This window comes from Microcaecilia unicolor, chromosome 4 (assembly GCF_901765095.1).
Source record: "Microcaecilia unicolor chromosome 4, aMicUni1.1, whole genome shotgun sequence".
NCBI classification, from domain to species: Eukaryota; Metazoa; Chordata; class Amphibia; order Gymnophiona; family Siphonopidae; genus Microcaecilia; species Microcaecilia unicolor.
The window spans coordinates 209655095-209681848 of NC_044034.1; the positions used below are offsets into that span (position 1 = coordinate 209655095).

The 26754-nt window shown below is 42.8% G+C and overlaps 1 protein-coding gene across 1 annotated transcript in view; it reads right to left on the minus strand.

The window, feature by feature from the left end:
- Positions 1–1841: 1841 nt before the first annotated feature.
- Positions 1842–26754, minus strand: part of RAB3IL1 (RAB3A interacting protein like 1) — a 119714-nt gene continuing 94801 nt past the window's right edge. Inside the window, exons 9-10 of the mRNA XM_030201185.1 lie at positions 15004–15070; positions 1842–4787 (exon numbers count right to left, since the gene is read on the minus strand). Coding sequence (XP_030057045.1) covers positions 4705–4787; positions 15004–15070 — 150 coding nt within the window. The 3' untranslated portion in view covers positions 1842–4704. The remainder of the gene's footprint in view (positions 4788–15003; positions 15071–26754) is intronic.

Genomic DNA, 26754 nt, shown 5'->3' on the forward strand with positions numbered 1-26754 from the left:
CCTAAATGAGCATGTCAAGCTCCATCTCTGGTCATCTTCAAATCTAGGCTAAAAGCACACCTTTTTGAGGCTGCTTTTAACTCCTAACTCCTATTAAATTGTGCAATACCCATGTCCGTTTTATAATTCCCACCTTGAGTCATTCCCTTATTTGTCCTGTTTGTATGTCTTGATTAGATTGTAAGCTCTGTCGAGCAGGGACTGTCTCTTACATGTTCAGTGAACAGCACTGCATACATCTAGTAGTGCTACAGAAATAAGTAGAAGTAGACTTTTCCTCCAGGAACTTATCCAAACCTTTTTTAAACCCAGATACTCTAACCGCTATTACAGCGAGTTCCAGAGCTTAACTATTCTTTGAGTGAAAAATAATTTCATCCAATTTGTTTTAAAAGTATTTCCATGTAATTTCATTGAATGTCCCCTGGTCTTTGCACTTTTTGAAAGAATGAAAAATCGATTCACTTCTACCTGTTCTCCACCACTCAGGATTTTATAGACCTCAATTATATCCTCCTTCAGCCATCTTTTCTAAACTGAAGAACCCTAACCTCTTTAGTCTTTCCTCATACGAGTTCCATCCTCTTTATCATTTTGGAAGCACAGAGGCATTATAATATTCTTAGTCTTATTTTGCATACCTTTCCTAGTAATTCCTAGCATCCTGTTTGCTTTCTTGGCCGCTGCCACACACTGGGCAGAATATTTCAGTGTGCTATGACACCTAGATCCTTTTCTTGAGTGCTGACGCCTGAGGTAGACCCTAGCATCAGGTAACTGATTCGGATTATTCTTCCCAATGTGCATCACTTTGCATTTGTCTACATTACATTTCATCTGCCATTTAGATGCCCAGTCTTCCAGTTCCCTAAGGTCTTCCTGCAATTTTTCACAATCTGCATGCATTTTGACACTTTGAAAGGTTTTGTGACATCTGCAAATTTAATCAACTCACTCATCGTTCCGTTTTCCAGATCATTTGTAAATGTGTTAAATAGCACCGGTCCCAATACATATCCCTGCAGCACTCCATTATTAACTCTCCTCCATTGAGAAAAATGGCCATTTAACCCTACCCACTGTTTTCTGTCCAATAACCAATTCCTAATCCACAGGAGGACTATCAGGCATATTTTCAAAGCACTTAGCCTTCCAAAGTTCCATAGGTTTCTATGGAACTTTGGAAGTCTAAGTGCTTTGAAAATATGCCTCATTGTGTCCTATCCCATGACTTTTTAATTTCCTCATAAGTCTCTCATGAGGAATTTTACCAAACGTTTTCTGAAAATCTAGTTACACTAGAACCAGCTCACCTTTATCCACACATTTATTTACACCTTCAAAGAAATGAAGGGTGAGGCAAGACTTCCCTTGGCTGAACTCCTGCTGACTCTGTCCCATTAAACCATGGGTGTCTGTGTTCTGTAATTTTATTCTTTATAATAGTTTCCACTATTTCCTACAGCACTCGTCAGGCTTACCAGTCTTTAGTTTCCTTCATCACACCTGAATCTCTTGGCATTACATTGGCCATCCTCCAAGCTTCAGATACCATGAATGATTTTAACAACAGGTTACGTTTCACTAACAGCAGGATCAGCAATTTTAGTTCTTTCAGTATCACCTTTTCCATTTCATTGCTACAGAATCTGTATTTGGGTAAGAATCATCTTATCTGTAATCCACCGTCAGACTGCAGTTATCAAAGCTCTCAGCATTAGGTTTAGGTTCACCTCTCCTTAACCATTCCTATGTCAGGTTTTGATCCATTTATGGTTTCTGAAGTAATTATCTGAATGTCCCACTCTATTTGTATAGTTGCCACTTGTTTTTCCCCCCCCCCCCCTCTCATTTTGCAAATTCTCAGCTGCTAGTGAACACTATTGAAATAATTGGACAGAAACCAATTGTGATTGTTCACTGTCATAGGTCAGCACTTTTTGAGTACTTGCATCTGTTGATGCTGTTATAGACACTGTAGACCTGGATGCCTATTAAAGCAAGGTGTAAATAGGCATATACTCCTGTTCTGAAAATTACCATAGGGAAACTATGCATGCACAGTTACACCTGTTCTTTGGCACATATACATTTTCAGAGTTAATTTAGACGCATACACTTGACTTTCCAAAAAAAGCATGCAAATGCAAACCTCTCTTTAGCCCCATTCTTGGGAATACTTCTGCTCAGAATGGGCAAACTTACATGCACACAGGCTGTATACAAGACTACCTGAACATTGGCTTGACAATTTTATAAGATCATTTCTGCACATACAGCACTGTTTTACCCCAAAGAAAAGCTTTTAGATATCACGCTTCTACTTTGCAATAATGGCGTACACTGGTTCCTATAATTATCTATCGGGTGGACACGGAGAAGTTTTCTTGTTCTTACCTTCTATTTTTCAAGATTGTTACGGGACATATGAGTGCAAGCTAACAGTATGGAACTTACTTCATGATGTTAAAACACTTCAACAGCAGTTTCATTTTCCTGTATTATTTTTTTTGCTTATCTTTATATGATCTCCTGAGTTCTACAGTAAGGAATATGGCCTCATCTCATAAAACAATGAAGAATGAAGGGATATCATGAAGAGGTTAAAAAAACAGTTATGAGGCTCATTTTCAAAGCACACAGACTTACAAAGTTCCACAGGTTACGACGAGGCATATTTTCAAAGCACTTAGACTTACAAAGTTCCAAAGTTCCATAGTCTAAGTGCTTTGAATATGAACTCTTATGTTACTTTGTAGGTCTAAGTGCTTTGAAAATATGCCCATGTAACTTTGAATGTTGGAATGTCATAACATACAAAATTATGCCAAGATACTACCATAATTACACTACAAATTCCTATAGGTTCTTTATCCAAATGCTGTTAATACATTTATCACAGCATTACTAAACATGTTGTTCTAATGTGCTCATAAGTTTCCACTGGACTTTCACAGACCGACAAGTCTAATTATGTCCATAAAATATAATTATCGCACATGTTTTCAACCATCATTTTTTCAAAGCTTTTTCCCAAGCCATAATGTGCTCAAACTCAAAAATGTGAACCAAACTTATTTAGATTTAAACTTAGCTTAAAAATAGATGTCATAGGTCCCAACATGGACCATGTTTCACAGAAGCCAACTGATTCTTCATAGCAGTTGTTCAAGTCCCTCCTTGGTTTCTTTCAGGATTTGAGAGATGCATCTCTCAAATCCTGAAAGAAACCAAGGAGGGACTCGAACAGCCGCTGTGAAGAATTGACTGGGTTCCTTGAAACAGCATGATTGCAAAACATGGTCCATGTCAGAACCCAAGACATCCATTTTTAAGCTAAGCTTAAATCTAAATAAGTTTGCTTCACATTTTTGAGTCTGAGCACATTATGGCACAGAAAAAGCCTTTGAAAAATGATGGCTGTAAACGTACGATGATTATATTTTATGGACATAAATTAGATGTCAATCTGTGAAAGTTCAGTAGAAACTTATGAGCCAAATATTTTTAGTATTGCTGTGGTGAATGTATTAACAGCATTTGGTTAAAGTACCTATAGGAATTTATAGTGTAATTGGTATAAACTTTTCCCATTAGGAAGCAATTGGTAAATTGCTCCTCTTTGAGGTGGTTTAAGATGCCTGGAGAATGTAGCAGGCTACAGTGCCTACAAATGTATTTTTTTTTTCTCTGAATTGCCACAAATAAATAATAGCTGCCTGTGGTTTATAGTAACAATATGGCCAAAGTTTCAACCCCATTAATACAGACAAAGATATGATTATTGCAGTTATCAGCTACATTTATAATCAAGTGTCAGGAAAGGTAACCCCACAGTGCTGGGTTTTACCATGGAGTGCTGGGAAGTGATGTCTAGACAACACTGGAGTTTCCTGTCAGGGAGAGGTAACACCACAGTAGGGGGCTTTACAAAGAAGAAGAAATGACTAGGCAACACTGTTTCTTTTTTTTTCAGAGTGGCAGAGGATGTAATCACACAGCATTTATAACTTATAAATGAGTACGAAGAAGAGGTGACCTCACAGCGTTATGGTTTCCAACTGCTGGATAGCAAGATGACCTCAGGTTTTTGATATTTTGGAGGAGATGACTCCACAGTACTGGGGTTCTGAGTGGAGTATGGGGAATGAAGGTAACAGTACAATCCTGTGGTTCCTAAAGCAGTGTTAGGGAAGGGGGATTAGGTACCTGCATAACACTGAGATTTCTACCTTTTAAGGATAGATGACAATACTAAGAGTTGTAACACAGACAGAAAAGAATGTAATTTTCAAGAAGTTGTCTGTGGTCAGGTTCCTGCTGTCCCTCTATCCAATGGAAATTTTACTGGAAAGGGCTTAAAATCCTTGCCAAAAGAAATCAGTTCAGGATAATATAATGTTTTTCAAATGCATAGATAAGAGATTAAAATACTGGTTCATGCAATATAGAAAGCTCTCTGCCTCACACAGCCATGTGGCCCCTCTGCATTCCAGGTCTGGAACTGAACTATCAGACACCAGAGAGTGTTCTGAAGGGGAGCATGGGTTCTATGTGGTAGATGACTATTTTTATCCAGATAGCGGAATCCTTCAGTCCAAGTCTTGATTTAGACCCAAGATGCGGTTCTTCATGGCTCCCAGTAGCATGTTTCGTGATGCTGGCATTATAGTCTAAGGAGGAAGGCGAGACCTCTGGTCCAGGCTACACTTCATTACTGTAGAAGCCCAGTTTTGCTACAGACATTTCCTTCCTGAGTCGCATGATCTCCCAGAACATTAGGTCCACTGAAAAAGAAGAAGGGGAGGAATAATCATATGCACAGTGTAAGGTGACATGGAGGGGAAGAATTACTCAAAAGTACAAGAGGAAGGATTATGCAAACAATGGCAGGTAACGGAGTACAGGTGCCAACCAGCAGTTCTAGTGCAAACAATTTTAGTCAGTCCTGGTCCTGAACTTAATGCAGTGTGGGGGATTTTCAGACCTTGATTCTACCCCCTGAAATCAGGGTTGCAGTCCCATACCGCATCACGATAGGGCTGGCCTAAAATGTTTCTACTAGACTGAAGTTGGCAGTTGTGAAGGGAAAAAAAAGGACTAAGGGAGATGCAAAGCAAAGGGGAGGAGGATTGATTAATCCAAAACTGGCGAAATATTTCACCAAATTGATTTGACCGAGATCACTGCTTCAAACGATTATGTTTTTATTTGTTGCATTTGTAACCCACATTTTCCCACCAATTTGCAGGCTATGTTAACATGGTTGGCTTCAAGTCCTATCACAATAATCCTTTCACATTTGCAGCTCATGTTCTAAATGTTTTTATGCAAACCAGGCCTACTGATCCTGCTATGCAAATGAAAATAAGCTCAAAAAACGCTCACCTCTCTCCAATAATCAAGATGCAGCCAAAACATAATGGGAGCAATTCTTAAAAGTGCGTGCCAAGTTAGGCCTCAAAAGATAATGCACTAAGCACGAATTCTACAGAAGAATCTGCACACCCAGATTCTATTATAGAACACTACTGTAAGTTGGCATTTAAGCACATCTGGGTGTGCCCACTTATTTGATGTCTATTGTTCGGGGTAAATACACATGCCTAAATGTTGGTACTTATGTATGCAACTTACACTATTTTATAAATTTCTGGTATGTGTGATCAGCACAAAGCCTGTTTGTGCCCTGCCTATGTGAGTAGCCTAGTGGTTAGACATTCAAAGGTGCCCAGTTCAAATCCCACAGCTGCTCTTTCTGATCTAAGGCAAGTCACTTAATCCTGCATTGCCTCAGGTACAAAATTAGATTGCGAGTCCTCCAGGGACACGGAAAGACCTAGTGCACCTGAATAGAAATATAGAAAAAACATAGAAAAATGTATGCAGATAAAGACCACATTGTCTATTCAGTCTGCCCATCTATGCCATCTACTCTCCCTATCACTCCCTTAGAGATCCTATGTTTTTGTCTCCACCACTTCCACTGGGAGGCCGTTCCATGAATTCACCACTCTTTACGTGAAGAAGTATTTCCTCGGGTTACGTCCGAGTCTATCCCTTTTCACCTTCAACCTATGCCTCCTTGTTCCAGAGTTTCCTTTCAACTGAAAGAGACTCGCCTCCTGTGCACTTATGCTGCATAAGTATTTAAATGACTATATTATATCTCCCCTCTCCCGCCTTTCTTCCAAAATATACATATTGAGATCTTTAAGTCTGCTCCCATGTGCTTTATGATGAAGACCACTGACCATTTTAGCTGCTGCCCTCTGACCGATTCCATCCTGTTTATATCTTTTTGAAGGTGTGACCTCCAGAATTATACACAATATTCTAAATTAGGTCTCACCAGAGTCTTATAGAGGGGCATCATCACCTCCTTTTTCCTACTGGCTATTCCTCTCCCTATGCACCTTGAACTACTACTGAAAAAGGTGTGAGCAAAATTCAAATAAATAAAATGTGCATGCTCCCTTGCAGTTACACACTAATGCACTTAGGCACCACCTTAAGGAACAGCGCCTAAGTGCATTTATGCTTCAAACTGCCATTTAACGCGTTCTGGCATGTAACTTACATTTTAGCAGGGAAGTCGCATGCCAAATTGGTGCCTACCTTTTGACACACTATCCCCCAGATTCTATATAGCACAACTTAAATTGCACGCATAAATCTAGGTGCAGTCTGTATTTGCACATGCAACAATTAGCTAAAAAGCCAATATGCCTATAATTGCTACTTAACAAGCAATTGGCACTAATTAGAATTAACGCACACAAGTGTCCAAGTATATTCTGTAAAGTGATGCGCGTAAACTCTAAGGCGTATAGCTGAAAAGGGGGCATGGCCATTCCTAAAATCTGTGCGCGTTCTTATAGAATACACCTAGTCCATGTCTAATTTAGGCATCAGCATTTACACCAAGTTTTAATTGGCGTAACTGTCCACGACTAAATTTATTCACATGGATGGGATTTTGTAAACCTCAATCATATCTCTCCTCATCCGTCTCTTTTCCAAGCTGAAGAGCCCTAACCTCTTTAGCCTTTCCTCATACGAGAGGAGTTTCATCCCCTTTATCATTTTGGTCGCTCTTCTTTGAACCTTTTCTAATTCCGCTATTTCTTTTTTGAGATACGGCGACCAGAAACGAACGCAATACTCAAGGTGCGGATGCACCATGGAGCGATACAAAGGCGTTATAGTATTTTCGGTCTTATTCACCACCCCTTTCCTAATGGTGACCTAGCATCCTGTTTGTTGTTTTGGCCACTGCCGCACATTCAGCGTATTATCTACAACACCTAGATCTTTTTCTTGAGTGCTGACACCCAAGGTGGACCCTAGCATCAGGTAACTATAATTCGGATTATTCTTTCCAATGTGCATCACCTTGAATTTGTCCACATTAAATTTCATCTACCATTTGGATGCCCAGTCTTCCAGTTTCCTAAGGTATTCCTGCAATATTTCACAGTCCGCATGTGTTAGAAAACTATTCAAGGTTGTTAAATCATCTGCAAATGTAATCACCTCACTCATCGTTCCGATCTCCATATCATTTATAAATATGTTAAATAGCACCGGTCCCAGTACAGATCCTTGTGACACTCCACTGTTCATCCTCCTCTGTTGAAAGAAATGACCATTTAACCCTACCCTCTGTTTCCTAATCCACACTAGAACCTTGCCTCCTGTCCCATGGCTCTTTAATTTTCTCAGGAGTCTCATGAGAAACTATCAAAAGCTTTCTGAAAATCTAGATAAACTACATCAACCAACTCACCTTTATCCACATGTTTATTCATGCCTTCAAAGAAATGAAGCAAATTAGTGATGCAAAATTTCCCTGTTGAACCAATGCTGACTCTGTCCCATTAACCCATGTTTGTCCACATGTTCTGTAATTTTCTTCTTTATAATAGTTTCTACTGTTTTGCCCAGCATTGACCAGTGGCGTAGCTACGTGAGGTCAGGGGGGCCTGGGCCCCTGTAGATTTAGCTCTGGACCCCCTCCTGCCACCAACCCTCCCCTGCCATCGCCGTGGGCTACCCTTTGCTGGCGGGGGACCCCAACCCCCGCCAGCCAAGGAGGTCCTCTTCTTCAGCTGATCTGCAAGGCTTCGTTCTGTTTCTGTGAGTCTGACGTCCTGCACGACATCAGAAACAGAACAAAGCCTTCGGAGGAAGAAGAGGACCTCCTCGGCTGGCGGGGATTGGGGGTCCCCCGCCAGCAAAGGTAGCCCACGGCGACAGCGGGGAAGGGTTGGCAGCAGGGGGGGGTGGTCGAGAGGGTCGTCGGTAGGGGTTGTCAAAGTTGGCGGTGGCAGGTCGGTAATGGCAGGGGGGCGGTGGCGCCGGTGGGGGGGGGGGCTAAAATGTGTCCCCTCACCTCGGGCTCTGGCCCTCCCTCCCGCCGAAGTCTGGCTACGCCCCTGGCACTGACTACAGGCTTACCAGTCTATAATTTCCCGGATCACCCATAGAATCGTTTTTAAATATCGGCGTCACACTGGCCACCCTCCAATCTTCAGGTACTATGGACGATTTTAATGACAGGTTACATATTACTAACAGCAGATCAACAATTTCATGCTCGAGTTCTTTGAGTACCCTTGGATGTATGCCATCGGGTCCAGGTCATTTACTACTCTTTAATTTGTCAATTTGGCTCAATACATCTTCCAGGTTCAGCAAGATTTCTTTCAGTTCCTCCGCATCATCATTCTTGAAAACCATTTCCGGTACAGGCAGATCTTTTACATCTTCTTCCATAAAGACAGAAGCAAAGAATTCATTCAGTTTTTCCGCTATGGCCTTGTCATCCCTGAGCGCCCCTTTTGCTCCGTTGTGATCCAACAGTTCCATGTATTCTCTCGCAAGGTTTCTGCTTCTGATGAACCTGAAAAAGTTGGTACTGTGAGTTTTTGCTTCTGCGGCAAGTTTCTCTTCATATTCTCTTATAGCCTTCTTTATTAATGCTTTGCATCTGACTTGCCAGTTCTTATGTTGCTTCTTATTTTTTTCATTTGGGTCCTTTTCCCATTCTTTAAAGGACAATCTTTTGGCTGTAATGGCCTCTCTTTTACTACACCTTTTAACCATGCTGGCTGACGTTTTCTCTTCTTTCCATCTGGACTGGGCTTCCATTATGGTATCTTTGAATAACGTCCACGCCTGATTGAGTGTCTTAACCTTTGCAGATGATCCTTTTAGTTTCTTTTTAACCATTTTCCTCATTATAGTTGCCCTTTTGAAAATTAAATACAGCCACAGTAGATTTCCTTTGCGGGTTCATCCCAGATAGTAGCTCAAACTTGATCATGTTATGATCACTGTATCCCAGGGGACCCAACACCACCACCTCTCATACTATGCTCTGCACTCCACCAAGACCCATATCCAAAATGACTCCCCCTCTCGTCAGTTCCTGGATCAGTTGCTCCAAGAAGCAGTCATTTATTACATCCAGAAATTTTATCTCCCTGGCACTCCCTGATATAACATTTATCCAATCAATATCAGGGTAACTGAAATCACCCATTATTATGGCATTGCCCAATATGCCAGCTCTCCTAATATCTGTAAACATTTCTTCATCCATCTGCTCGTTCTGTCTCTGCGGACGGTAGTACAGCCCTACAAGAATACTCCTTCCCGTCACACATATCCATAATGATTCCACGCTGCTATCTGTGTCATGTGGAATGTTTATTTTATTTGACTCAATTCCCTCTTTAACATATAATGCACCCCCCTCTCCAATTTGATCCTCTCTATTATTGCGATACAATTTGTATCCTAACACCGTGTCCCATTGATTATCCTCTTTCCACCAAGTCTCTGAGATGCCTATTATATCTACCTCATATATCTACCTCTAGTGCTATATAATCTCTCTCAACCATCTTACTTGTTAGGCTTCTAGCATTTGTATATAGGCACTTCAAATTGTGTTTTTTCCTTTGATCTACAAGCTGCTTAGAAGTTGAAGGGGATAATGTGCATCCTTTATCCTGCTATCTCATTAAGCACAACTGGCTTACTTTCAGTATTGCTGAAACCTCTCTATTGGAATTCCCTAAATGTCTTCTTAGTATCCTTCAAGGATATTCCACACCGAACCATGTGCTCCTGGGCGACTATCGCTATCCCCCCATTCTTAATGGTAGTATCCAAATATTTAAGGGGATTATAAACAAGGTAGTCAGCTGTTCTCCTTGCCCACTGAGAAGAGAAGACACAACTATTAGAAAGAACTGTCTAATTGCAAGGAGTGGGGGAGTAGCCTAATGGTTAGCGCAGTGGGCTGAAAACCTGGGGAACTGAGTTCAAGTCCTGCTGAAGTTCCCTGTGACCCTGGGCATGTCACCTAACCCTCCACTGCCCCAGTTACAAAACTTAGATTGTGAGCTCACTAGGGACAGAAGTACTTGTATATAATGTGTAATCCACTTTGGTTCTAACATGGGAGGTGTGGTAGCCGTGTTAGTCCACTCTTAAAGGTTATCAATAGAAATCAAACAAAATAAAACATGGAAAAGAAAATAAGATGATACCTTTTTTATTGGACATAACTTAAGATGGAAGATACCGCATACAGCCGCATGAAAAAGCAAATGAACAAACTTTTGGAAAAAGAAACAAAAGTGAACAGCCATCTTTAGAAATGTATTAAGTTATGTCCAATAAAAAAGGTATCATCTTATTTTCTTTTCCATGTTTTATTTTGTTTGATTTCTAGTTCTAACACGGAAAAGCCAGATATACAGAACCTAATAAACAAACACAAAAATACTTGAAACAAGGAGGCAGCATCTCTGTCACTGGAGAGGGTTTAAGAGCAGGTTGGAGAGGATGTCTGGAATGGTTTAGTAAGCAAAACCATCCTTCCAGCCCATCTCTGTATGCTGCTAGATACCTCCTTATGCTTAACCATAATTTTTGGAGGGGCACTATCCCTCCCCTCTGCTCTCCAGGAGGGCTACACACTTGCTGGAGCACTCCATCCTACTCTATCCTATTTTTCATTGTGTTATGTCAGAAACTGAACTTATCATCCTCTGCCTACAAAGCAAGGATACTACTCCCAACCTGAAGGCATAACTCACTGGGGTCAACTGTTAGATGAACCCCAATTGCTCATGTCCCTCTACTGTTCCACGCCTACCCTTGGCTCCTGTACATACCTGATGCTCCTCCTCCTAGGCCTCGGCACATACTATGGCCAGAAATTAACCTCACTCCAACGCTAGGTGGAGTATAAGCTCACTCTCTCAAATTTCCTGCTATCGCTCACCTCAATACTTACATCACGCCAAACAGTTTTCTTCTGGGGTTCATAGAATGTGTAGGCAACTTAAAAAGGTGTTCTTGACAATCCAGCTCAACAGAAAAATAGTTCTCCATCTTTCTACCTCTCTTTTTATGATAGTCTGAGTGTAGATTCAAGTGTTGACAAATACATCAGATCCATCTCCAGAACATACGGTGTTTGGGAAAGAAAGGAACTGGGGCACTTATTAGATAGAGAGGGTCGTAAAGGTGGAGTAGTAGCTCTTTATGTGAGAAATGATATTGCAGCGACTGAAATGACAGGGACCTGGGAAAGGAAGAAGCGATATGGATCACCTTAAAAAGAGATGATAGAACCTCTGTCCACATGGGTGTTGTCTACAGACCTCCGACACAATTGGAGGAATTAGATAAAGACCTGATCGCAGATATTCAAAAGTTGGGAAACAAGAGAGAGGTGCTGTTGCTGGGAGATTTCAATTTGCCGGATGTAGATTGGAAGGTTCCGTCTGCGGAATCTGAAAGAAGTAGAGAGATCATGGATGCTTTCCAAGGTGCTCTGCTCAGACAAATGGTGACGGAACCCATGAGGGAGGGAGCGACGCTGGATCTGGTGCTCACAAATGGGGATAGTGTGTCAAATGTCCGAGTGGGTGCCCACCTGGGCAGCAGTGACCATCAAACGGTTTGGTTTGATATGACCGCTGAAGTGGAGGGCAGCCACTCAAAACTCAAAGTCCTGGATTTCAAGTGTGCTGACTTTAGTAAAATGAGGGAATACCTGAGGAAGGAGCTGATGGGCTAGGAGGACGTACGAGAAGTGGAAGGACAGTGGTCCAGGCTGAAAGAAGCTATAAATAAGGCCACAAACCTTTATAGGAGAGTACATAAAAGCAAGAGAAAAAGGAAACCAATATGGTTCTCCGAGCAAGTGGCTGAGAAAATAAAGGCTAAAGAGTTTTTTTTTAAACATTTGTACTCCGCGCTTTCCCACTCATGGCAGGCTCAATGCGGCTTACATGGGGCAATGGAGGGTTAAGTGACTTGCCCAGAGTCACAAGGAGCTGCCTGTGCCTGAGGTGGGAATCGAATTCCTGAAATACAGAAAAACTCAAGAGGAGGAACACGGGGAGGAATACCCGATAAAGCTGAAAGAAGCCAAGAGAGAGATACGTCTGGCAAAAGCGCAAGCGGAAGAACAAATGGCTAGAAAGGTAAGGAGGGGTGACAAAAATTTCTTCAGGTATATTAGTGAAAGGAGAATGACTAAAAACGGAATTGTGAGACTAAAAGATACTGCGAACCGCTATGTAGATAATGATGAAGAAAAAGCAAATTTTCTAAATAGATACTTTTGCTCTGTTTTCACAGAAGAAAATCCTGGAGAAGGACCGCGATGGACTGGCAAAAGTACATTTGCGAATGGAGTGGATATAGCACCGTTCACGGAAGAGAGTGTGTATGAACAACTTGAAAATCTAAAGGTGGACAAAGCCATGGGACCGGACGGGATCCACCCCAGGATATTGAGGGAGCTCAGAGAGGTTCTTGCGGGTCCTCTTAAAGATTTAATAAATCCTTGGAGATGGGAGAGGTTACGAGGGACTGGAGAATGGCGGATGTGGTCCCTCTTCATGAAAGTGGTGATAGGGAAGAAGCTGGAAACTACAGGCCAGTAAGCCTCACTTCGGTTATTGGAAAAGTAATGGAAGCGATCCTGAAGGAAAGGATAGTGAATTTCCTGGAAACCAAAGTTGCAAGATCCAAGACAACATGGTTTTACCAAAGGGAAATCATGCCAAACGAATCTCATTGAATTCTTTGATTGGGTTACTGGAGAATTAAATCATGGATGTGCTATAGACGTAATCTACTAAGATTTCAGCAAAGCTTTTGACACGGTTCACCACAGGAGGCTCTTAAATAAACTGCACAGGCTGATGATAGGACCCGAAGTGGTGAACTGGATTAGGAACCGGTTGACGGACAGACGCCAGAGGGTGGTGGTTAATGGAATTCGCTCGGATGAGGGAAAGGTGAGTAGTGGAGTGCCTCAGGGATCGGTGCTGGGGCCGATTCTGTTCAATATATTTGTGAGTGACATTGCCGAAGGGTTAGAAGGTAAAGTTTGCTTATTTGCGGATGATACTAAGATTTGTAACAGAGTGGACACCCCGGAGGGAGTGGAAAACATGAAAAAGGATCTGCGGAAGCTAGAAGAATGGTCTAAGGTTTGGCAATTAAAATTCAATGCGAAGAAATGCAAAGTGATGCACTTAGGGAGTAGAAATCCACGAGAGATGTATGTGTTAGGCGGTGAGAGTCTGATATGTACGGACAGGGAGAGGGATCTTGGGGTGATAGTATCTGAGGATCTGAAGGCGACGAAACAGTGTGACAAGTCAGTGGCCATAGCTAGAAGGTTGCTAGGCTGTATAGATAGAGGTGTGACCTGCAGAAGAAAGGAGGTGTTGATGTCCCTGTATAAGTCGGTGGTGAGGCCGTATCTTGCTAAGGATGCAAAAAGAATTGAAGCGGTGCAACGAAAAGCTATGAGAATAGTATGGGATTTGCGTTACAAGACGTATGAGGAGAGACTTGCTGACCTGAACATGCATACCCTGGAGGAAAGGAGAAACAGGGGTGATATGATACAGACGTTCAAATATTTGAAAGGCATTAATCCACAAACAAACCTTTTTCCGTAGATGGGAAGGCAGTAGAACTAGAAAACATGAAATGAGATTGAAGGGGGGCAGACTCAAGACAAATGTCAGGAAGTATTTTTTCACGGAGAGAGTGGTGGATACTTGGAATGCCCTCTCGCGGGAGGTGGTGGAGATGAAAACGGTAACGGAATTCAAACATGCGTGGGATAAACATAAAGGAATCCTGTTCAGAAGGGATCCTCAGAAGCTTAGCCGAGATTGGGTGGTGGAGCCGATGGTTGGGAGGCGGGGCTGGTGGTTCTGAGGCGGGGCTAGTGCTGGGCAGACTTCTACGGTCTATGCCCTGAAAATGACAGATACAAATCAAGGTAAGGTATACACAAAAAGTAGTACATATGAGTTTATCTTGTTGGGCAGACTGGATGGACCATGCAGGTCTTTTTCTGCCGTCATCTACTATGTTACTATTCATCCAATGAGACTGGAACACAATTATGACCCAGCTCCATTACTCTTAAGTGTTACCTACAACAAGTTGTATGAACTGTAAGCTCTTACCCCCCACCCCCCCATCCCCCCCGATATTCAAAACAATTTAACCGGTCAATTACAGCATCTGGCACTTAACCGACTATCCAGTGATATTCAGTGGGGGATAACCAGCTATTCCCCACTGAATATTCACGGTTAACAGCTAGGAGATAACCAGCTATCCCAGCACATTACCAGCTATTGTAAGCACCCATATTGGGCCACGCAAATAGCTGGAATATCTTTGGCCTGTTTAAACTTAACCGGCTATCACCAAATATTAACATAGCCAGTTAAGTTTAAACCGGCCAAAAATAAACTAGGTATTCAATGCCGGTCACCGGAAACAGCTCAAAATTGAATATTCGAGCTCCTTCCTGCAGTCTGAATTATCGTCCCTTTAGTCTCCAAAACCCCTAAAAAAGCCAAAGATAAAAAGTCATGGCTTCCTAATAATGGGCATGTTTACCCTGCCCAAATTCTTGCGTTACTATAATATCCTTACCGTCCTGTCTGACCAGACCCTGCTGGATGTACCGAACGTAGGTGAAGAAGTTACACACTGCTGTGATCTAGAGAGGGAGGGAAAAAAAGGCAGGCTGTAAACATGTCATCTACAGACCAGATTTTTAAAAGAATCAGCTGATGCCCCCTCCCCACCCAGACTGACTGTCAGGTTCTCCATTTCCTCACCCAGATCCATATAATCCCCGCATGTAACCCTCAATCCTCCATGCTCCTCTCTGTACTTTTTGAGTTGACCACCGGACTCCCTTCTTTGCTTTGATGTTTTCTGAATTAGTCTTAACCTGGTTTGCATTTCCATCTTCCCTCTACATTCATTCCTTCAAGGACCTCATTGTCGACTCCTCCTTGGACCCTTCCTCACTTCTTGTCTTTGCTTCCTGAGCTCTGGTTGTCAGTTTATTTTTGTTCTGTAAGGGTGCAAATTCTATAAATTGGTGCCAAGATGTAGCCCCAATTCTATAACTGCTTCCGGGTGAGCCTAAGCCATTATAGAATACTATGGCACCCCGAAAGTTAGGTGTGCCAACTTATACCAAGTCAATGGCTGGTGTAAATTGGCGCACCTAAGTGTGCCATGCAACACACACAACTGATAGCATTCTGTAAGTCGCACACGTCACTTGGCGACATGCTCCACCTCTCTGCTGTGCAGCAGTTACAGAATAGTACCTAACACTTACACGTGGAATTTTCAATTACTGGCACTAAATTATGTACATAAGTGCCAGAATTCTGTAACATTCACATGCTATTGGTGCCTACATGTAGGTGCCACACTTTTAGGGCAGGGTTTCTCAACCCAGTCCTTGGGACACACCTAGCCAGTCTGGTTTTCAGGATAAACGTAATGAATATGCATGAGATAAATCTGCATATAGTGGAGGCAGGGTATGACTGGCTAGGTGTGTCCCAAGGACTGGGTTGAGAATCCCTGATTTAGGGTATTCACTGTTATACCAAATCACACCTGGATTGTTATCAATCTTCCCATATTCCTGTTGCTTGGTTTCAGTTTGATCTTTTCCCCATTTCTCTGCTACATCAAACTAGCTGCTACTGTATTAAAATACAATAGGTTACCTTATTCAAAATAGCTCAGAGCATGACAGAACTATAAATACATAGCTTATATATTTATGAGGATTTTTAGTTATGTTCATGTTTATTATAAAACTTTCTATTCCAAATGTTCCAAACAGATGGATCTAAGTAGTTTACAACTTAAAAAAACACTAAAATGAAATGACAGAAAAGAACTCAATCGTTGATAGGACAGAAGACAAACATCCAGATAGGCTCAATCAAACCAAATAAGTAAATTAAGGCTAACTAGGGCATCCCAAGCCAAGCCCCCGACAAAAGACTCATTGGGGGACATGTTGAAAGGCCAAGGAGAAATAACATATTTTAACAAGAGACTTGAAGCAAGAGAAGATGGTTCAGAGCGAATGTGTGGAAGGAGATAATTCCAAAGAGGGAACTAAAAAAAATAAAAGGCTGAGTTTTGTGTGGATTCTAAACAGGCCCGTCTAGGCTCAGGGAGGACCACGTGATTAGCATCGAGAGAACTGTTAATATATGGCCTAGCTTTGGATCTACCACTGGAATAGTGAGGGCCAAGGCTATGAAGCCTAAAATAACTAAAGTACTGACTAGGCCAAATATCTGTAAAAAAAAGCAGGTCTGAACAATGAGTCCTGACACAAACTGGTACAACTGTCACTTTAAATCAGATGAGCAAAATGGAGTCTATTACTTTTGTATAAAAGGCAACAGAGGTTATACAGGGTTATACAGGGTTATACAGGGTTCTTAAGATGGTGTGAAAAGTATTGCGACACAGACAGATGTGGAACTGTTATCTCAACGCTTCCCAAAACATGCTGATAAGACTGCGTGGGAAAGTATCATCTCAGAAATTGAGAGCTAGGTATCTCACCATTGACTTCTATGGAGAGTTTGTGTATAAAAGAGGGGACAATTTGCCATAGCTTTGGTATCCGCCCCAACGCTTATCTCAGACGGCGAAGCTCTGTCCGGTTGTACCCAGAATCTGTCTGCTGAATGTACCTGATTAAAGTCTGATGTACAAATAAAATCCTTATTCGAAATGATGATTTGTGGGCTTAACTTAATGATGAAAGGCTGTAAGTATAAATGCTTCTGCTGTATCAGGCTATCACTCGCTGCATTATATAACTTGTAACCTAAATCCAGTTTGTCATAAGGCTGGTATCTATTCCTTGCTAGTGCTGAGAGGCGGACTAATGCGGGTCTCTTAGATCTAACGTCTCTCTCAGTGGCAACTCCTCTTAGAACTTCACAACCCCCTGATTGCCCCAGTTCTAGGGCTATTTAGAGATGGAGTCAGATTAAGGTCATTTAAGCCTTCTTGGGGGGGCTTGGGACCCCTTAATTCTCAACAGAACGAAACGGGCAATATGGAACAGTAGAGGAAGAAATAGATAGCCACACCAGAATAAAATGCCTTATGAGTGATTTATGTATCTAGGTCAGAGTGCTGGAAACACAAATATAATCTTAAATGGGTAGGCAAGTTAGACTGCTATTTGTGTAGTGAGCAGTTGAATAATAGTGTTGAACAGAAAAAAAGACTGCTTCATATCAAAAAGGGATAACTTTGGATATTTAGCAATTTAAGGACCATTTTACTAAAGGGCATTAAGCCCTAACATGCTTGCAGCACATGAAAAGTCTTAGATTTAGATTTATTAGTTTCTTCTAGCCCACTCTTATCTAGAGCGGGTCACAATAAAATATCCATAAAAGCATTCAAAAAAAAATCAGATAAAGCACAAACACAGTAATCAATTGGAACAAAAAAAGCCTTATGAGCTGTTTCTGGAATGTAGGACCACTGGTTTCACACTTAAGTCGTAATAGCAAATTGTTCCACTCAGTTGGACCTTGGATGGAAAAAGTTCCCAGCTTTGGGATCTCCAAGTGTATACGTTGTAATGAAGGGATCACAAGCAACTGCTGACATTCAGATCGGAGTGATCGTGGCAGTGTATACCACTGCAATACAGTTTTTATGTAAACAGCTGTATCCTGATATATAGCTTGATGAACCATGAGCAGCAATTCATACAATATCCTCCACTGCATCGGCAGACACTTCAAGTGCTTCAAACAAGGATATGCTCAAAACGGGAAAGTCCCATCAACAATCGTACTGTCGAGTTCATTACCATTTGAAGCTCTTGAACAGAATACTTTGGCAGCCCACAGGGCCGTGCCTAGGGTCTCTGGCGCCCCCCTGCAGACTATCAGTTGGCGCCCCCCCCCCCCCCCCCCGTGAAAATGATCCCCCCCCCCCCCCCCATGAAAATGATCGCTCACCACTTGCCACACTGAAAGGAATTGTCAGCAATATTCTTAGAAACAAATTGCTATACATTGCAAAATAAGATAGCAGATGTAAATTCTCAAAGTGGACATATTCCAAATGCTAAAATGAAAATAAAATAATTTTTTTCTACCTTTGTTGTCTGGTGACTTTCTTTTTTCAATCATGCTGGTCCAGTATCTGATTCTGCTGCTATCTGTCCTCTTAACTCCATTTCCAGGGCTTCCTTTCCATTTATTTCTTTACTTTTCTCCTTTCTTCTTCATTTCTTGCTCTATATCCATTTCCAGCAATTTCTCCTCTCTCCCTGGGTCCTGCCCTCCCATCCATGTCCATTCTTGTCCCTCTCTGCCCTTCCCTCCTCCATCCATAGCCAGCAATCCTCCTCTCTCCCCTCCCAGCAATTTGTCCTCTCCCTGGGCCCCCATGTCCATCCTTGTCCCTCTCTGCCCTTCCCTCCTCCATCCATAGCCAGCAATCCTCTCTCCCCTCCCCTTCCAGCAATGTGTCCTCTCCCTGGGCCCTGCCCTCCCATCCATGCCTCTCTGCCCTCCCTTCCATTCAGGGTCTGCCCTCCCTCTCACTCCCCATTCCATCCAGGATCTATCCCCCCTCTCTCACTGCCCCCTCTTTTCGGCTCCCAGTTCCCACCTGCGGCTGCCCCTAGGTTCCAGATCCATTGATTCTCCCATCCACCCCTGCCCCAGGCATGACCCCATTCTCCCTCCTGCTCACTTTTCAGACCCCAGTTCCAGCTTCATGCCCCTTCTCCCATCTGTCTCCCACCCAGTCCCTTCTGCCCATCCGAGTCCCCCTCACCCCATCTGTCTCCCACCCAGTCCCTTCTGCTATCCAAGTGCCCCCCACCCTCACCCCATCTGTCTCCCACCCAGTCCCTTCTGCCCATCCGAGTCCCCCTCACCCCATCTGTCTCCCACCCAGTCCCTTCTGCTATCCAAGTGCCCCCCACCCTCACCCCATCTGTCTCCCACCCAGTCCCTTCTGCCCATCTGAGTCCCCCTCACCCCATCTGTCTCCCACCCAGTCCCTTCTGCTATCCAAGTGCCCCCCACCCTCACCCCATCTGTCTCCCACACAGTCCCTTCTGCCCATCCGAGTCCCCCTCACCCCATCTGGCTCCCACCCAGTCCCTTCTGCTATCCGAGTCCTCCCCCACCTTCACGGTCACCCCATCTGTCCCCCACCCTCACCCTGCCTCGTCTTCTCCCTGCCACCCGTCTTTAAAAAGAGATTGCCGACGCGATAGCAAGCGCAGCACCTCGTGTGCAAGTAAAAGAAGCGAATCCGATCATCTCATTGGGCCTTCCTTCACTGTCCCGCCCTAGAGGAAATAGGAAGTTGCGTCAGATGAGGGCGGGACAGTGAGGGAAGGCCCAATGAGATGATCGGATCCGCTTCTTTTACTTGCACACGAGGTGCTGCGCTCGCTCGGCAAATAAATTTAAAGGGCTGGTGCGGGAGGGGGGGTGCCAGGATGAAGAGCAGCGGGAGCGGCGGCACCCCCTCTCTGGTGCCAAAAGATTTAAAGTCCTCGGCGGGGCGACGGAAAGCACCGCGGCGGCGCCCTGCAGAGGTGGGCGCCCCCCTGCGGCGCTTACCTCGCTTACCGCATCGGCACGGCCCTGGCAGCCCAAAATATACAATGTTACAATAATCTAAACTACTAAATATCATAGACTGTATGACCATTTTAAAGTCACTCCCAGACAGAATAGACTTCAAATGAAACAGCATTCTCAGTTTGAAGAATAGGGAATAAATCAATGTCTGAACATGCACTTGAAATGAAAAGGTTGAATCCAACACAACTCCTTGCTTAGCAATCTTAACTGGCACACCCATTAAGACCAGTTCAGCTGGCAGCTCAATAGAAGGGTCTGAAAAAAATCCACATTATTCCTGTTTTAGCTATATTCATTTGCATACAATTTTTGTCTAGCCAATCCATCACTGCCTCAAAAGTCGAATGCAAGTGAGTTAAACATATCATCAATCACTGATATGGGCAGAAAAAAACTGATCATCATCAGCATAAATCCTGTAAGAAACTCCTAGAGATCATAACAGAATACACAGCAGCTGAAGATATACATTAAACAAGGCAGCTGATAACATCAAGCCTTGTGGTACCCCAGTTGTCAAAAGATGAAGCATTTTGCAGTATTTTGCCTGTTAGGTAAACCAGCATACGCCATGTCAATGGGCTGGTGTAAATTGGCATACCTAAGTGTGACATGCAACACACACAACTGATAGCACTCTATAAGTCACACATGTCACTTGGCGACACGCTCAGGGGTTGTCACAGGTGGCTTATAGGTCTGAATGTGTTATCCAGCTAACACATGCCGATTAATGTGCACCAGCTGCATAATGGCAGTAAGTGCTCCCATGTTAAGTTCAAATTTATTAAAATTTACTAATCCGCCAGCCAGCAATGCCATCTAGGTGGCTTACAATGTATACATTTAAAATACAAAAAGGGAAGTAAGTGAATACACACAGAGCGTGAGGGACAGAGGGGGAGAACTCCATATGTTCAAGAAAAAGGAGGGAGGGAGCAAACGAGAGGGAAGTTCTCAAGTAATTCAGAAGGGATACCCAGGCCACATATTAAATAAGAACATCTTTAGATCAGTCTTACAAGCAGGCAGAGAAGTCTGATGACGCAAATGAGAAGGCAGGAGGTGCCAAAGATAGGTCCCTTGTTTTACAGGTACTGCATGCTAATGCAAACATTAGCACACGACCTGAAACAAAATAAAGAAAAAGCTTTAACAAATAGCCCACAGTAAATCTAAGCTTAGTGAGAGAGAAAGTCCTGCATCAGAACACACTGTGTCCAGATTTCAGCACACCTTTCTGAAAGAGCCCATAAATAGGCAAAGTTAGTCCTTAAAATGGTCAAAAAATTATTTTTCACACACACACTAAATACAGTAAGCGCTGCTACCAGCCACCTATATGCTTCAAAATATTAATTTCATATTACATATAAAAATGCAAACTTATACAACAGTAACAGCTGTAAAAGTGCATTGAAAACCCTGAAAATGTGCTCTCACTTTCCTCTCTCTCAGACCTGCTAAGACTGAAGCTTTCCTTCTCCCAACATTCCTCACTCATGTGATCACTTTTTATCAATTCTATACTTCTTCCAATAATGCTAAGAACTCGGGGGGCTATCCTACATACCCCCAATATCCTTGTCACTTTCAACTCTACAATACCTATAAAACAGGGCTCAACAAATCCCAGGAGCTAGGTCACCACGGTGACTAGAAATTGTATTCGGCACCCAGAATTTCATACCCCACAAGATTTATTTTTTTCCTACTGCAGCACTGCCTGAAACTGCTTCTCTCCACCCTGCATTGCAATCGGGCTCTTCATATACTTGAGCCACGTGGTGCAGGGGGAATCGGGAAGTCTCAAGGGACTTGAAACCACGAGACTTCCCCAACTTCCTGCACTGTGTGGCTCAAGTATATGGAGAGCCCGATCACCATGCAAGGTGAAGAGAAGCAGTTTCAGGCAGCGCTATAAGTAACGAGTGAAGAATTGGGGGGGGGGGGGGGGGAGAAAGCTAGAGAGGGTCAGGAGAGAGACTGGGTGAAGGCTGTGGGAAGGGGGTATGAGAAAAAATACTGATGGGGACCCACTCTATGATGATGAGACAAAGAGGCAATTGTCTACTTGCTTCACCTACCTAGAGGGTGCGGTCACACAGCCTACAGCTTGCTTTGGGAAGGGCGACTATTGACTTCTGCAATTGATTAGCAGAGGGACCTTAAGGAACCGATTTATTAAAGAGTCTTTGCCCACAGGCATAAAATAGGAAAAATAACATTTCTAAGAAAGCTACTGCTAAACTGGGATGGAATTCCAAATCCCCCCCCCCCCCCCCCCCAACTCAGAGATGGGTTTTTGTTACATTTTAAAAGTACTTAAGTAAAAAATAAAAGTACTGGCTTCAAAAGTAGTGAAGTAAAAGCAGAAAATCTTATAAAAAGAATACTCTAGTAAAAGTAATAAAGTATAGCTCTTAAAAACACAACACCCTGAGCATTGCAGTGGGAAGATAAGAAGAATGTTAATACACCTATTAGAAAACAAAACAAGCTGGATTAGTACAGATCAGTCCTACATAGACACTTCTTGCTAAAAGAATACCCGGCCTTTTTCACACATGGACAGAGGTAGCTCCTCATAAAGTATAGAGTAAGAATCAAAAAATAAAAATAGAAATATGTAAACAAAAATTACACTGAACCCCGAGAAGCCATACTCTGCATACAGTGTAAAACCAAAGAAACAGAAACAGTGACACGTCCTTTTGTAATGTGCAAAATATAAAAAGAGCAGATGTAAATTTCAAAATCTTACATATTCTAAGTGCTACATTAAAAATTAACAACTAAAACAAAAACAAGAAAATAAGTGGTACATTTTTATTGGCCTAACGTTACATTTTTTGATGGCAAAAACCTCCTTCCTTAAGTCAGGACAAGCATACTATTACAGCAGCATACTGTCCCAACCTGAAGAAGTAGGTTTTGGCCTCTGAAAGTTAGTCAAAAAATGTATATAGTCGAATATAAAGGCGTCACCTTATTTTTTTCTTTTCTTTATATTTATTAACTTTTAAAGTGGACTAACATGGTTACCACATTATTTTATCCTAAATTAACAATAAAATTATTTTTTCTACCTTTCCAGTCTGGCCATTTAATTTTTCTAATTTTGTTGGTCACAGTCTCTGGTTACTGCTTTCCTGTCTTCTGTTAACTCTCTTTCCAAAGGTCTCCTGTCCATGTGTCATTTTCTTCTCTTCTTCTGTCTTCTTCACCTCTTCCACTATAACTAAATCCAACACTGATCTGTTCCAGCTCCAATATTCAGCAAACTCTGTGTGTCCAGGGAGGGGTAATTTCTATTGGGTTCAGCATTCCCAAATATTTTGAAAAGTTGACTCCTATGTCCCCACCTATCCTGTCTTGCTCAATTTCTCTCACTCTCCCCAGTTGATAGACTGTCTCTTCCCCCCACCTGCCTTTATCCAGTATTGCCCCATCTCTCTGTCACTCTCTTTCTCTCTCCTTCCCCCCCCCATCCAGTCTTGCCTCGTTTCTCTCTCCCTCCTCATCTATCCAGTCTTGCCTAATTTCTCTCTCTCCCCCACCCTCCACTGCAGCCCTGCAGCACAGTCTCACTTCCTCCCTCCCATGCACCTCTGCTGGGCCTGCACTAATAAACTACCATGGGAGATGGATGGGACACAGCTCTCTGCAGAACCTCTAGTGCTTCCTGTGCCAGTCCTGGAAGTGTACATCAGAGGAGGCAGGCCTAGAACAGGAAACAGTAGAGAGCCGGGTCCTGCACATCTCCCATGGTAGTTTATTAGTGCGAACTCAGAAGTTTGGGCCCAACCAGCTGCAAGCCACGTCTGACATCACTTGGAAATCCTCTAGAGGGGGAGAAGTAGAGAGATGGAAAATACTTTTTTTTTTCAAACTACTTTCCAAATTTGTAATTTGCTACAAAGTACAAACGTACAGCTTAAATGCAATTCATTACAAGTAAAAAGTATTGCAAAAAAAAGTAACTTGTTACAAGTACTGCCAATTGTACTCAAGTACTACCCATCTCTGCCCTAACTTCACTGAGGACAATGTTGGAAGGGTGGGAAAGGAGAAGTGAGATAGGTCTTAGAAGCTGGCTCCTAAGTTTTTGGGCTGGCTCCTAGATTTAATAAAAATTTGTCGAGGCCTGCTATAAAATATTCTCCTTGCTCACTTCTCATCCATGCTTTACTTCTGCCTGCCCGGTCTGCTGCAATTCTATGTTGGCTGATGTCCCCTCTAGCTTTTCCAGAACTCAGCTGCCACACAGTTTTATGGAGCAGTCTAATAGTTACAGAAATAAGATGTAAACCAGGGAAGTTAGAGTTCAAATCCCTCTTCTTCCATTAACAGTCTTGGTAACCCTGGGCAAGTGACTTCACCCTCCATTGCCTCGAGTATAACTGTATGGGCAGGAAATAACTCGCATACCTAAATGTAACTCACTTTGGGCTCAAAACCATGTGTTGTTCATGTCTGGTGCATTGTTTTCTCCTTTCACTTGAATCCCTGTCAGTTGTCCCTTGTATTTTGAGATGAGTATAATTTTCTATATACCTTAACGAGAAACTAATTGAGAATTGTTGCATATGTCATGGTTTCTTTGGACATGAATAAAAGTCCTCTTTGCTGACCTGGACTGATGATTAAATCTAGATTTCATTAACAGCTATTGCTAGCCTGGTTGCTTCTTATATGATGGTACAATAGCTAGCTTAAGAGGTTTTTTTGTGTGTTATATATTTTTTCCTTGATAGTTGGCTTGTTTTAGGCATCTATATGCCCTATTAAGAAAAATCATCATCGATCGATATTCTTTGGCAGCACATATACAAATTGCCATGTCAAATGAAGTATCCTGAATCAGAGAAGCTAGGCTGTAAAACCATGGGGAGAGAATGGGAGACTAGATGAGAAAAGATAGATAAGAAAAAAAACCCTAAACAGGTAAGAAAGAACAAGATGGCCACCTTGTGAAGATGCTGAACACCTAAGATGTGAAAAGCAGGCAGAAATCTTACCCAGTGGAACCTTCCTAACCCATCCAACACTCGATAGACAATTTTGTCAGAGCTCAGTGTTCAGAAGATGCTGCTGTGCGGTATGAAATGCCTCTCTCTAACCCTCAATGTAACCCCAAGCTCTGGCTGTGGGGCTCCTTCCTTCGTCAGATCACAGCAGCATCCAGCTTTCATCTCCAACACTTCCCAAAAGAAATGTGTCTCGTGGAAAGCGACCTTGGAGGCGCAGATCAGTGTGGGCACATCTGACATGGAATAACGAAAGGACTCCCCACTAGTGACAAATTGCTGCTAATATCTGTCCTTCAGAAAATACAAATCCTAAAGTCATTTCAATCCCAGTGGAAGTGTCAAGTTAGTCCTTCTGGAAGTTTGCCTTGTCCTAGGAGGAACATCACACTAGAGAATGTCTAAAGTGTAATAACACAAAATATGTTCTCGCTTTCTTTTATCAGTAAGTTTATATAACTGGATAATAGAGCATGCAAGGTTAAAAATCACAGCAAGGTGATGGGAGTTCTAAAGGGAAGAGTGAACATTTGAGGTCAGACCACTGGCCAGCAAACCTCCAACACTGCCTTGACTATACAAAATGGAACTCTCAGTCAAGCAACTCATGCTTAGTCATTTTTCCCAAATTCAGTAGCTGTTGTGAATAAGTACATAAGTACATAAGCACTGCCATGCTGGGAAAAGACCAAGGTCCATCAAGCCCAGCACTCTGTCTCCGACAGTGGCCAATCCAGGCCCCAAGAACCTGGCAAAAACCCAGAATTTAATAACGATCAATGGACTTTTCCTTCAGGAATCTGTCCAGACCCCCTTTAAACTCAGCAAGGCCAGCTGCCGTCACTACCTTCTCCGGCAATGAGTTCCAGAGTCTAACCACACACTGAGTAAAGAAAAACCTTTCTCCAATTTGTTTTAAACCTACCACATTCTAATTTCATCTTGTGTCCCCTAGTTCTATTAATGTTAGAAAGCGTAAACAAACGCTTCACATCTGTCCGCTCTACCCCACTCATTATTTTGTAGACCTCTATCATATCACCCCTCAGCCGCCTTTTCTCCAGGCTAAAGAGTCCTAGCCGTCTTAACCTCTCCTCATAAGGTAGTCGTCCCATCCCTTTTATCATTTTCGTCGCCCTTCTCTGCACCTTCTCCAATTCCTTTATATCTTTTTTGAGATGAGGCGACCAGAACTGAACACAATACTCCAGGTGCGGTCGCACCATGGAGCGATATAACGGCATTATAACATCCTCATGCTTGGTTTCCATCCCTTTTCTAATAATACTCAACATTCTGTTCGCCTTCTTAGCCGCCGCAGCACATTGAGCTGAAGATTTCAACGTTCTATCCACGATGACTCCCAGATCCCTTTCTCGGTCCGTAACTCCTAAAGCGGAACCTTGCATGACATAGCCGTAATTGGGGTTCCTCCTTCCCACGTGCATCACTTTGCACTTGTCAACATTGAACTTCATCTGCCATTTGGACGCCCAATCCCCCAGTATCACGAGGTCCTCTTGTAATCTTTCACACTCCTCCCGCGATGAGACGACCCTGGATAACTTTGTGTCATCTGCGAATTTAATTACCTCACTAGTTACTCACATCTCAAGGTCATTTATAAATATGTTAAAAAGCAGCGGTCCCAGCACAGACCCCGAGGGACCCCACCAACTACCCTT